We start from the raw sequence: 12810 nt of genomic DNA on the forward strand, positions 1-12810 counted from the left end.
GACCATAAGCTAGCTCAAAAGATGATTTTTGTGTACCTGGCCAAGATGGTAACCGATTAGACACATGACAAGCATATTGAAGTGCTTCCGCCCATAGCTCCCTAGGCAACCCTTTGTCATGTAACCAAGATAAGCAAATTGAAACAAGGTAAGCAATCTTTCTTTCCGCAACACCATTTTGTTGAGGGGTGTCCGGACAAGTCATTTGACGAGAAATACGATTAGCTTTGCAATAAGTAAAGAAATCATTTGACATGAATTCTCCACCGTTATCACTCCTAAGAGCTTTTACCTTTCTTCCAAATTCGGATTCGACCGCTTCTTTGAACTCTATGAACTTTGATAAGGCTTCACTCTTCTCCTTTAAAAAATTCACCCAAGTGAACCGAGAATAGTCATCGATTAACACCATGACATAGCAATCCGCTATAACTTGGTGTTCTTGTTGGCCCCATCAAATCCGTATGAATCAAGTCAAGTAAACCTTGTTTTCGGTTTGTTGACTTCTTATATGGAAGCAGGTGCGACTTTCCATATTGACATCCTTGGCATATCACCTCTTCACGAACATTCTTGAGTTTAGGAATTCCATCAACTAGCTTATGTGAGAATACATTTTGCAACATTTGATATCCCACATGGCCTAGTCTTGCATGCCAAATAGCTCCGTTGTCGGTTTGGCTTGTTTTCTTCACATAAGCTTCACCTGCGGACAACACAAACAAAGAACCTTTCTTTTCTCCCGTGAAAAGAACATCACCCACAATCTCCTTGACATTCTCAAGAACTTTCACATCCGTTGGACCAAAAAGAACATACTTCCCGGATTCGGTATTTTGAGGTACCGAAACTAAGTTCTTGGTCAATTTAGGAACAAGATAAACATCTTCCAAAGTAAATGTATCATTATTAACATCAATAATAGCATTACCTTCCTTTTTCACCGGATGAGTTGAGTTGTCGTCCGTGATTACAACTCGATTTTGATTGTGATCTCTAACGTCATGAAGAAGAGTTCCATCACCGGTCACATGATGAGAGCAACCCGAATCAACAATCCATTGATTCTTCTTGATAACCGTATCAACGGTAAAACATTGCTCCCATTTTACATCATCATCATCGTTACTTGAACAAGCCACGTTTGCTTTTGTGACTTTGGAACGACAATATCTCTTGATGTGACCAACCTTCCCACACTTGTAACATGTAGGAGGTTTCTTCTCATAGTTACCTTTGTAACTAGTTTGCTCTTCTTCCTTTTCTTTGCTTGAAGAACCTTTCTTGTGATTCTTTCCCTTTGAAAACAAAACTGCTTCATTTTCAAATCCTTTAGCCATTTGTTTGGCCAAAGCTTCTTGATTGGAGAGTAAATTCTCCAATTCTTCAACCAAAGGTTGAGTAGCCCACCCCTGAATAGAGGTTATGAACGGGACATACTCTTTCTTCAAACCGCGAATTAGATATCTTCACAAACGAGCTTCACTAATTTTCTCTTTGTCATCAATCTCTGAAATTTCAGAACATAGATTTTTAACCCGTAAGAAATATTCGGAAACACTCATACCTTCTTGTCTTGAGATTGCTAACTCGTTTTCCAAGAATTGCAACCTTGCGGTGTTTTTCTTAGAAAAGAGTTTCTCAAGAGTATCCCATACTTCTTTTGGAGAAGTAATATCACGAACATGTTCAATGAACTCTTTGCTAATTGAAGTTCTCAATGCAAAGAGAGCCTTTCCACATCGTACCTTCCATTTTCTTCTTGACTCTACATTCTCTAGAGTTTCTATGGGAATTATGGCTTCACCTCCGGACACAAGTTCCCATAGATCATGACCTTGAAGAAAAGCCTCCATACACATCTTCCAATACTTGTAGTTGTTGCCTACAAGTTTCTCCATTCCATTGACCATACCACCATTGTTTCCATTTGAGCCTTCCATTTTTGATAGCAAGATAACTAGTTAGGAACTTTGAGTAAACTTTGAGTATTTGCACACAATAGTTTATCTTAGAACCAAGCTCTAGATACTATAAAACAACTAATAACTTGCTATGAATGAAAATGTAGTAAACAAAATATAGAACAATAGATATGAAACTGATTGTGTATTGTGAATGGTTTTCCTTAAATCAAATGATACAAATATACTTGCTTAAATACTAGATCAAGAACAAACATAATGATTAAACACACACCTAAGCCAACCATTAAAGGATGTTTACACCTAACATACATGTGGAAATAGATCACACAACATGGGCAAAAGTATGCCAACAAGAAAGCAATACACCAAAATAATCAAAAGAAATCGGGTTAACTTTAACAGCCTGTCAGCTGATCAGCTAGTGATGCGCCGCATCAAATAGAAATGCGCCGCATCTCTTTGTGGTGATGCGTCGTATCCCTTTGAAACGCCGCATTTAAAACCTTCGGGACATTTTGATGAAGGGATGCGCCGCATCAGTGAAGGGATGCGCCGCATTTGTGTGTTTCACGCATACCGAAATCTGCAAAATCCGTGCAACACTTTAACTCACTTTTAGTGGCGCTTTTATTTTCAAATTTTGTTTGCACCAATATTTTAAGACACATAACTAATTTAAAAATTAGTTTCAATATATAATTAAAGTTAAATTTAAAAATCAAGCTTTTTTCGTGTGCTTTCTAACTGTTTTTTCTCAAAACCAACCAAATGAACCAATCAAACAAGAGAATTCGCTAAAAACTATGTAATTAAATAAAATTTATTTATTCTGATAACATAATGTTAAATGTTAAGTTAATATGTTAATTAACTAATGACTCCGTATTAGATAATCATATGCATGAACGTGCAACAAAAAGACGGTAAAGTTGAGTAACTTGGTGTCATTTAGTATGACCAGGATCGTCTCAACAATTTAAAGGTCCTAAACGAAAAAAAAAATAAAAAAAAAATTAGCCAAACGAAAAAATATTACCCGGAGGGATTAAAGCAAACGATGATGAGACAATGATCTTCCAAGTTGAATTATATGAAGCAAGAATTTTCGACCACCATTTAGCCATTAAAGTCAAATTCTTGACCCTTAAAGGCACAATACCGAGACCACCACAATCTTTTGGAAGGCACACTTATTCCATTTTACCAATGCCAAGTTGCTAACTTCATTGTTTACTATTGGTTGGAACTTCATCACACTATCATACATATTCCTTGTAAGAAGTTACCAAATTTATTATCTTTATTGTTTTTCTTAGAGTTTAGGAGTTTACCTTTAACCCTAATTGGTTTTCTAGACATGCTAGAGATCTGATCACTTATAATTTGTTTCGAAGCAGCATACTCTAATCAGACTCCAATTCCAGCTCTACATCTTCTATCTTCATTTAGATCATTGGACTTGTACTTCTTGCGCTTATGCCCTTTTGAGGGGTTGTGATTGGTAGAATTCCCACTCAAACTCGTCTCTTTATTGCTTTGAAGTTTAGACTTTTGCGCATTTTTTTTTTGTACAATGCACATGGTGATCTGCAGTCAAGTGTGGGACACTGATGACGATCCTGTTTATCGTGTGTGTAACGAGCTGAATGATAAAAGGACGGTTCAGTTGGTGATTCAACATCAAAGTTGGAGTTTCCATGGGCTGGCCCATTAGACTTGGGCTTAATACTTGGGTTAGCAGATAACTCTTTGAACCAAAGATTCGAATTTGCAGCTATAGCCTATAGGTGTACTTGCTGGAATACTCTTGTTAGGAGTACAAGGTACATTAGCTGTATTGTCAACCACCCTTAATGGGCGCTCTACATTTTCCGGGCTCTATACCTTTTCATGAATATAAGGGGAGATAAAGTAAATCATACGGAGTAATACAGTAAATTACTCGTATTATCTATCCATCTTTTTAAAGTCAAAAATGTAGTTTCATGATAACTAGGTAAGCAACTAAATGACAAATAATGGCATATATACAGAGAGAGAAAAGAGTGTGAATAGGCACTTTTTTAGCTGGAGATCTCAACTAACATGCTTCATGCTTGATTTCCTAAATTTCATCATTTAATAACATAACATTTAATAGTTAATGATAAACTTAATGTTGAGTCAAATTATTTATTTTTTTAATTAATATTCATAAATAATAATGGTTAGCTTAGCAAACGCGTGAAGAATTGAAGAAGTGTTGTATAATTAACCTTTCTAAATCATTATCAATTTTTTTTTAAAGGCAAATTTTTTTAAAACAACCTGAACGATTACATGAGACAAGACCCAAAAGGGCCAAAACAAACACCACGAGATACATAGAAGTACTCGTAATACTTGGCTCAAATTTTGTTAGCAAAAGGCGTAGACGGAACACACAAATCAATCAAGTTTTGAATTAATTTGAACCAAATAAATTATAAAGTAGCTACTTTTTTTAAAGATCAAGAACGGAGAGTAAACTTTTTGTTCGAAAATGAATATACTCATTATTGTTTATAAATACAAGACACATTATTACATTCTTTATTATTTATTTTATATGTCTTATAATAACGTTCAACATAATCATCGATTTATGAAGCAAACAATTGCATCCAAAATTTATAAATTATCAATTAATATAAATATATATAAATAACACAGTAATAAATATAAAACTATAACGAAACATCATAAACGAATTTACATATTACCTAATAGCCAAAAGTTACGAATAGTAATCAGGGGCATTTTCGACCTTCCACTTTTTTTTTTTTTTTTTACTTTTAACTAAATTTCATTTTACCAACAAAGCCTCCCACATTTTTTTGAAAAATTCAAATCGACCCTCCAAACAGGGGGTAAAGTGTCAAATAATCTTTTTCATAAAAAATCTTAAATAAACTCCACCCAAATATTCAACGGGTCATATCTTCTCGCTCGCTACGAGTTAAATTTTTCTGACACCATCGTTAAACTCGAAATAATTTTAGGAATACAGTGTCACTAGCTATACGCAAAACGGACGCTTTTTAAAAAACGCTAAATATTTGGGGTACTTTTCATACACGTTAATTTTGCGTTAAATTTTTAAAAGTCGACAATTCCATAGCGAAACGCGGAGATGCACATATATTGTTAATTTAAATTATCATTTAAATCTCTCACGGGTTATACCTTTTAGTTCGACTCGAGTTGCGCTTCAACGACATCATCGTTAGCCACAAAATAATTTTACTAAACGCAATAAAATATATTGAAAACCGAACCCCCGGCGCGAAGCGAGGGTTCGATAACTAGTTTATAATATTTAACCAAAAATTAACAAATAAAAAAAATAAAATAATTAAGTAATTGAAAATCGAAATTTATCTAGTGTAATATGGAGTGCTATTTTCCAAAAATATTCCGTGACAAACCGAAACAACAAAGTATTTCATTTGGAAAAACCGAAACAACAAAGTATTCCGTGACAAATCTTGGAATGCTCCGGTTGCCCTCAATAAAATACAAACCATATCGTTTGAGTGGATCTCAAATAGGGTGAAAAGCGGGAAGTTGGATTGGCAAACGTGGTTATCCAATCCAGTCGTATATCTCAGCCTAGTATAATTTTTGGATAAGTTTGGTGCTCGTGTAATTCTTCGTGTTTAATTTCGTGTTCTAGCTTCGTGTACCTCCAATGTTTAGGTTAGGAGTGTATATATTGGATCCATCTCTTTTGGATCTCCTCCTTGTATTCATTGGTTTGGTTCTTAATAAAATATTGCTTGCCTTTCAAAAAAAAAAAAAAAAACTATTTTCCAAAAATAAAAAAGAGAAAGAATATACTCTCCTGACTCTGTCTAAATTCATTTCGAGTCAGTCATATCGTATGATTTCATCGTGGTAGCAATTAAATCAAACAACCACATGACAGGATGACACAAACATTTAAACATATAAAACTTGCAACATGAACATGCTCTTCATGATGTTTTCTTTGACTTCTCTTCTAAGATCACCTTCAATCTGAAAATTACACTCTTTCAAAGTCGCCCCCACGTTACTTATCTCTCTATCTAGCCCCACAACACCAAACCCTACCATTCCTCAAACATAATTCCAAATACCCCACCTTTAATCATCAAGTTCTCCACTTTCTTACTGATTGTGTGGTGAACAGCAACAAGATTAGGTAAATCATTTACAAAAAAGGAAAAAGATTGAACTTTATTGCTACTTTTTGGCAAATTTTATTAGGGTTTGTGTTAGTTCACTGTAGTTCGTACTTAATTTTGTGCTACATTGATCTTTGATTCTTGAATTTTGGTAAAGTAAGGATTTTTATTGATGTTATAGTCAAAATCTTGAATTTTGAGATTTGGGTTTTGATTACATTATAGTTTTGCCTACCTTATGTTTGTTGAAATGTTAGGCATTTTGGTTTGACTAGTGATTATCTACTCTGGAGCTGTTTTTGTTGTCCTTGCCTAGATCTTGAACTTTGAGATCTGGGTGGGGTTTCTGTGCTTATTCACTCAGTTGGCTCATCGATTAGTTCGATTTCAGGTTGATCTTTGATTTTCATACAAAAAGTTTGAATTTTGAGGTGTTAGATTTGATCACATTAAGCTTTCTATAGCAACTGAGTGATCTTGACACTTTTTGATTGCTGTTATATGCTACATTGTGATTGTCACATTACTGATGGGAGTTTAGATTTAAATTAAGGAACTTTCTGTTAAAAATTGTTGATCTCAATTATATGGCTTCAAAATCACCTTCTCCGGATTCTTCCCCCTCAACAATTTCACCCAGTTCTTCGAATACTATACCTGTTTCTCCTGTGTTACAGCCCGAACAGGCCACTGCATCACCGCCAGCTCCTCCCCTGTCTCAGCCCGAACAGGCCACTGCATCACCACCGTCTCCTGCCACCCTTTTACCTTCAGTTCCGCCCGTTCCATTGCCTACACTACCAGGTACCAATGCACCACCACCACCACCACCACCACCTGATGCATCACCGCCAGCACCCGTAATTTCTGCTTCCCCTCCACCATCTCCACCTGCAGCACCACCACCACCAACCCCCGTCTCTACACCTCCGCCATTACCACCTGTTACCGCCCCTCCTCCGGCTGCCACCTCACCACCTCCTCCATTTTTATCTCCGCCACCGCCATCCACCGACTCTCCTCCTCCACCGCCACCAGACCAAACCGCTTCCCCACCATCTCCAACCCAACCAAACCTCTCTCCACCTCCTCCTGCCGCAGTTTCTCCATCCCCACCACCTCCCAAAAACGCTCCATCACCACCAAACTCTGCCTCTCCACCACCACCACCACATGCAAAACCACCGAAACACTCTCCGCCAGGTCAGCAAATGGCCCCACCTCCATCTCCACCGTCATCCAATTCCTCCACCACCCCTCCATCTTCAACATCCTCACCTCCTCCTTTATCAACCCCCGCCAATTCATCCGCTACCGCCGCCCCACCCGGTTTACAGTTGCCATCTGTACCCACTGAGAAACCAACTGCACGAGCAACAGATACCAGCACAACCGGTAGAGAAAATGGTACACCTGGCGGATCTGGCGGTAAATCAAACAACGGAGCTGTTATCGGAATCGGCGTCGTTATTGGGTTCGTCACACTCAGTTTATTCGTGCTTGCTGTTTGGTTCAAACGAAGACAAAAAAGACGATATGTACGTCCTAATGTTTACGTTTTGCCCTCACCATCTTCTTCTTCCCAAAAATCAGGTAATTAATTTACCAAAACTACTTCATTATTATCATACAACTACATTTGTAATTTATATAATTAGCATGGCTTTATTATGGGTAGTTGGCATCTTTATGACATTAAATTGTTACATGTTTTACAGACTCACAATTTTTGAGGTCCCACCAATCGGCCCACCCGTTAGCTGGCGGAAGCCCGTCAATAAGTGAATCCATGTACTCACCGGAGAATAACGGTGTCGGAAACTCGAGGTCGTGTTTCACGTACGAAGAATTATCCGATGCCACACATGGATTTTCGGGAAGCAAACTTTTAGGTGAAGGTGGGTTTGGGTGCGTTTACAAAGGGATGTTAGAAGATGGGCGGGAAGTTGCGGTCAAACAGTTGAAAATTGGTGGTGGACAAGGAGAACGCGAATTTCAAGCCGAAGTCGAGATCATTAGCCGAGTTCACCATCGCCATTTAGTTTCTCTTGTTGGTTATTGCATATCTGAACGTCAAAGATTACTCGTTTATCAGTTCGTTTCAAATGATACGCTTCATTACCATCTTCACGGTAAATTTCGAGTTCTGTATTGCATTTGTGATGATTTGTTGTCAAACTTGTATGTAATTTTATCGTTTGTTATGATTTTTTTTTCTCATTTGTAGGTGAAGGCAGACCTGTTATGGACTGGGCAACCCGGATTAAAGTTGCTGCTGGTGCAGCGCGTGGTCTAGCTTACTTGCACGAAGATTGTAAGTTCAAATTGTAAATGATTAATCTTTCTTTTTTCATTTCGACATGGTTAATTTGACGTTCTTGATGTGTATCAGGTCACCCACGGATCATTCACAGAGACATTAAGTCATCCAACATTCTATTAGATGAGAACTTTGATGCTTTGGTAAGTACAAAATTAAACTTGCAATGTGTTGAAAGTTAAAAAATAAGATTAATATCTGCAAGAGTTGGAGGATAATGATTGTTAGGTTAAATGCTTATTTGTGTAATTGACAGGTGGCAGATTTTGGGCTTGCAAAGTTAGCTGGGGATACGGCGAATACACATATCTCAACTCGTGTCATGGGAACTTTTGGGTAACTAACTGTGCTTATTAGTTAAACGGTTAAACCTACTTTTTCTTACACTAATGTTTTAACTCTTTTTGTGGATGTTAAACATATATAAAGAGGGTGATGATATGTACACAACTAATATGCTTTACAGTGTTGTACTGTACATCACTTCAAAGCATATTTTGTTGTTATCACTCCCCATATACAAATAATCATTTTATACATCTAATAAATAAAATGGCTTGTTGTGATTTGTGCAGATATATGGCCCCAGAGTACGCTTTAAGTGGGAAGTTGACCGAAAAGTCAGACGTTTACTCTTTTGGAGTAGTGCTCTTAGAACTCATAACGGGCCGTAAGCCTGTGGACGCATCTCAACCGTTAGGTGACGAGAGTCTAGTCGAATGGGTAAGTTTATTTATGACCTCCACAATTATCTACCAACTATTGTAAAAGATCACAAATTTTTTTTTTTTTTTTTAATTTTTTTTTTAACTTCATGGTTCTTTATTATGTATGTACTTTTAGGCCCGGCCACTACTAAATAAGGCACTTGAAAACGAAGATTTCGATGGATTAGTAGACCCGAGGCTGGGAAAGGAGTATGTGCAGGTTGAAATGTTTCGTTTAATGGAGGCAGCTGCAGCCTGCATACGCCATTTAGCCCCAAAGCGTCCCCGAATGAGTCAGGTAATCATTTATTTCACTCAATTATTATAATTTCATGGGATATTATGCCTAATTATAATAATTAGTTAAAAGCCCTAAAATGAAACAAAATCGATTGGTGCACAGGTGGTGAGAGCTCTAGACTCGATTGTTGAGTTCACAACAGATCTATCAAACGGGATGAAACCGGGACAGAGTGAAATTTACGACTCGAGAGAACAGTCTGCACAAATTAGGTTGTTTCAAAGAATGGCATTTGGTAGTCAAGACTACAGTTCTGAATATTTCAATAATACTCAGTCTACCTGGAAGAGTTGAAGACGCGTGAAACTAGTTTTCATAACGACATTGTCTGTGTAAAGAAACACACTGTATTGATTGATTGCATGTGATGGGATCAATTATGGTAATCTAAGAGCTGTTTGTGTGGTATTTTTACACTATCGGTGTACAGAAGAAAATTGACGTTTATTTTAGTACGATGGTTGCGTCATTCTTTATGGGAAATCTTGTGCCAGGTTTTCCATGTAACTTTTGTTGTCAATGTTCTAACTATGTAAGAATCTTTTATTGCTATTTTGAAATGATTTTGGAACTTTAATTTCAGCTTTTGTTTACGCCTCCTCAAGGCCTGTATATTTTACTTATTCGTCCGAGTTAGTTCTAAAATGGAATTTATTTGAAATTAATTGTATAAAGAAGATAAAGTCGATTCATTAGTCATAGTCATGCTTGATTATTGGGCAGAGGCGGCATACATTAGGTGTGTATGTACGCTGAATACTGTTTGTTTTTATGTCTATAAAATAACTTAATCTTATTTGCGGCACTTAAAATATATTCCTAAGTCTGCGAGATTGCAAACACAATAAAACATTATTTTATCTAATGTATTTAGAAAGACAAACAGTCCGCTGTAAAATTGTCTGCGAGCGCGCAGACATAAGACATAATAAGGTTTGTAGACCGAAAAATAAATTGCACCATAATTCAGACATTTGAGTTTATAAGTCAGACATTAGAGTTGAAAAGATGATCCTTCCTTAAATCTTCGATCGTTTTGACTTATATAAATAAGCTCATATAGTCATATCTCTTGCAAAAGGTTGATAACCAACTACCTTTTTTAAATATCAAAACATTCAACTTACAAACTTACTTTGGAACTTTTTCCTTCCGAAACAAGTTCCAAAGTTAGCATATTATGTTTACTTATTTACTCTTTAAACAGCTTCTCAAATTACTATCTTTAAACAGCTTCTCAAATTACTATTTTGGCCTTCAAATATATTCACGTTCAAAACAACCGGATCCATCTTCCATCACAATTCACATGTTAATACGGCCCATAATTGTTCATATTAGTATTAGTTTAGTACTCCGTATTTCTCCGCAGTATATTATAAAATAATATATTAATTATTAGTTTATTACGTACGTAGGGTCTAAAATAACCATCGATATATCATCATGCCTAGCGGTGATCAATCCATGGCTGCGGAGAAAGTAGGTTCCAGCGAAGACATTGTGACTGAAATCCTATTAAGATTACCGGTACCATCCTTGCTTATGTTTAAGTCTGTATCCAAACATTGGTACTCCATTATTAAAAACAACCCCTGTTTCAAAAACCCTAAGCCATCCGACCCTCCTTCTGGTTTGTTTGTCGGAACTTTGTCCGGATATGTGTTTGTCCCATTCGATATCTATAATCCGGTTAAATTCCCAACCCTCTTCTTCAGCACTGATTCAAATACAGTTTTTAAACATTCTTGTAATGGTTTGATGCTTTGTGGTAACCTAATAGTTTCTGATAAAAAAATTAGTTACTCACGAGAATTACGTATATAATCCTACCATCAACCAACGCATCAGACTTCCTGTCCCTGGTAATGGAAAACATGCATTAGGTATGAGCATAGCTTTTGATCCTTTAAAATCACCTCACTACAAAATTGTTTATGTTTTCAATGATTATGATAGCTATGAGATACATATTTATTCCTCACAAACTCGCACTTGCAAACTTTCATATAAGCCTCCCATGACTAGAGAGACTACTCTGTTTCATACGGGTGTTTATTGGAACAACGCCATTCATTGGATTGACAAGGTTGGGTTTATTGTATATTTTGATTTGGATGAAGAAATTACTTATGAAATAAATGCACCTTCTGCTCGTCCTGATCATTTGGATTACTTGAACTATTTATGGTGTATGTTTGAGTCTCGGGATCAGTTGCTTCTTGTTAAATTATATTGTCCCTCAATTACCAAGTTCAAAATATATGAGCTGAAAAGAGATTATTCAAATTGGTTAGTGAAATACCATGTTGATTTTGAAGAGTTTGATGGCTTATTGTTCCCTAAAAGCGTGGACAATTTTCGATTTGATTACAAAATTGAGTTTGATGTATTATCTCTTGTGTTGGGGAGTGGTGATGATGAATATGAATCCTTCTTGGTGGTGGATATATTTGGAAAAATCACGAGGTTAAATTTGGAATCAAAGACATACCATGTGCTTCGTCAAATTTCTAATAGGCATATCTACCCTGTATATTATCAACGGCCAAATGTTTATCAGTTTGCAGCGTCTCTCTACAACTTATAATATGACTGATTGAGGTATCCAGTTTTTTGTAAAAAACTTTTGTGATTGCAGTGTTCAATTCATATGGCATCGTTCAATAAACAAGAACATTGAGCAACTAACAACTGAGGCTATCACATTTCACTGTTATAACACGAATATACGTTTTGATTTATTTAGAAGACTTATCTTGTGCGTTTCCTGTTGACCGATCATATATGTCCTTTATGTTTAAATTGATACAATATGAACTGATTTTGTAGTATTGAAATGATATTGATCAGTGATTATTCATAAACTTGAAAATTAATTTTTGACTATAGCTAAGTGTTGAATATATAGATACATTTGCTAACAGCTATTTCTATAAAGGGTATGGATCCAATATTATTTTGGAACCCCCTTTTACATTTAAGGAAAGATGCTGTCTGGTGGGTGCTGCTATACCCGTTGAATTCTGCAGTTTATGTTGCCTTGTGATCTACCATAAAGGGAAAGGATGAAGAGTTCTTTTCTTCTGTCCCAAGAGTCAACTTACCATAACAGGAAGTTGACTGATGTGCGTAGAGGTGTATACGAAATAGTTATATATTTGTTATGAAATACTATTAAATACGATACAATTTTACACAAGTTATTTATTTATTTATAGAGTGTATATACCTAAATCTTGCTACAACACTTATTGGCAGTGTACCTAATCGTACAGTAGTGTAGTTTTTAGTAAGTCCGGTTCGTTCCACAGGGAGCTAGCCAAGTTTAACGCTATATTTTTAAAACTATATTTGTAAATATATA

General features: G+C 36.3%; 3 protein-coding genes across 3 annotated transcripts; 2 read left to right on the plus strand and 1 right to left on the minus strand.

The window, feature by feature from the left end:
* Positions 1-1469: 1469 nt before the first annotated feature.
* On the minus strand, positions 1470-1943 carry LOC139900120 (uncharacterized). The gene has a single exon (XM_071882920.1). It carries the CDS (start codon positions 1941-1943, stop codon positions 1470-1472), a length of 474 nt encoding a protein of 157 aa, XP_071739021.1.
* A 3911-nt stretch (positions 1944-5854) lies between these two features.
* On the plus strand, positions 5855-10007 carry LOC139896387 (proline-rich receptor-like protein kinase PERK8). Its single transcript, XM_071879021.1, has 8 exons — positions 5855-7708; positions 7834-8247; positions 8343-8429; positions 8508-8578; positions 8692-8771; positions 9011-9158; positions 9279-9440; positions 9546-10007. The coding sequence occupies exons 1-8, from the start codon at positions 6703-6705 to the stop codon at positions 9735-9737; spliced, it is 2160 nt and encodes a 719-aa protein (XP_071735122.1). The 5' UTR covers positions 5855-6702; the 3' UTR covers positions 9738-10007.
* A 1456-nt stretch (positions 10008-11463) lies between these two features.
* LOC139900121 (F-box protein At5g07610-like) lies at positions 11464-12033 on the plus strand. The gene has a single exon (XM_071882921.1). The coding sequence runs from the start codon at positions 11464-11466 to the stop codon at positions 12031-12033; it is 570 nt and encodes a 189-aa protein (XP_071739022.1).
* Positions 12034-12810: the final 777 nt, after the last annotated feature.

This window comes from Rutidosis leptorrhynchoides, chromosome 3 (assembly GCF_046630445.1).
Source record: "Rutidosis leptorrhynchoides isolate AG116_Rl617_1_P2 chromosome 3, CSIRO_AGI_Rlap_v1, whole genome shotgun sequence".
NCBI classification, from domain to species: domain Eukaryota; kingdom Viridiplantae; phylum Streptophyta; class Magnoliopsida; order Asterales; family Asteraceae; genus Rutidosis; species Rutidosis leptorrhynchoides.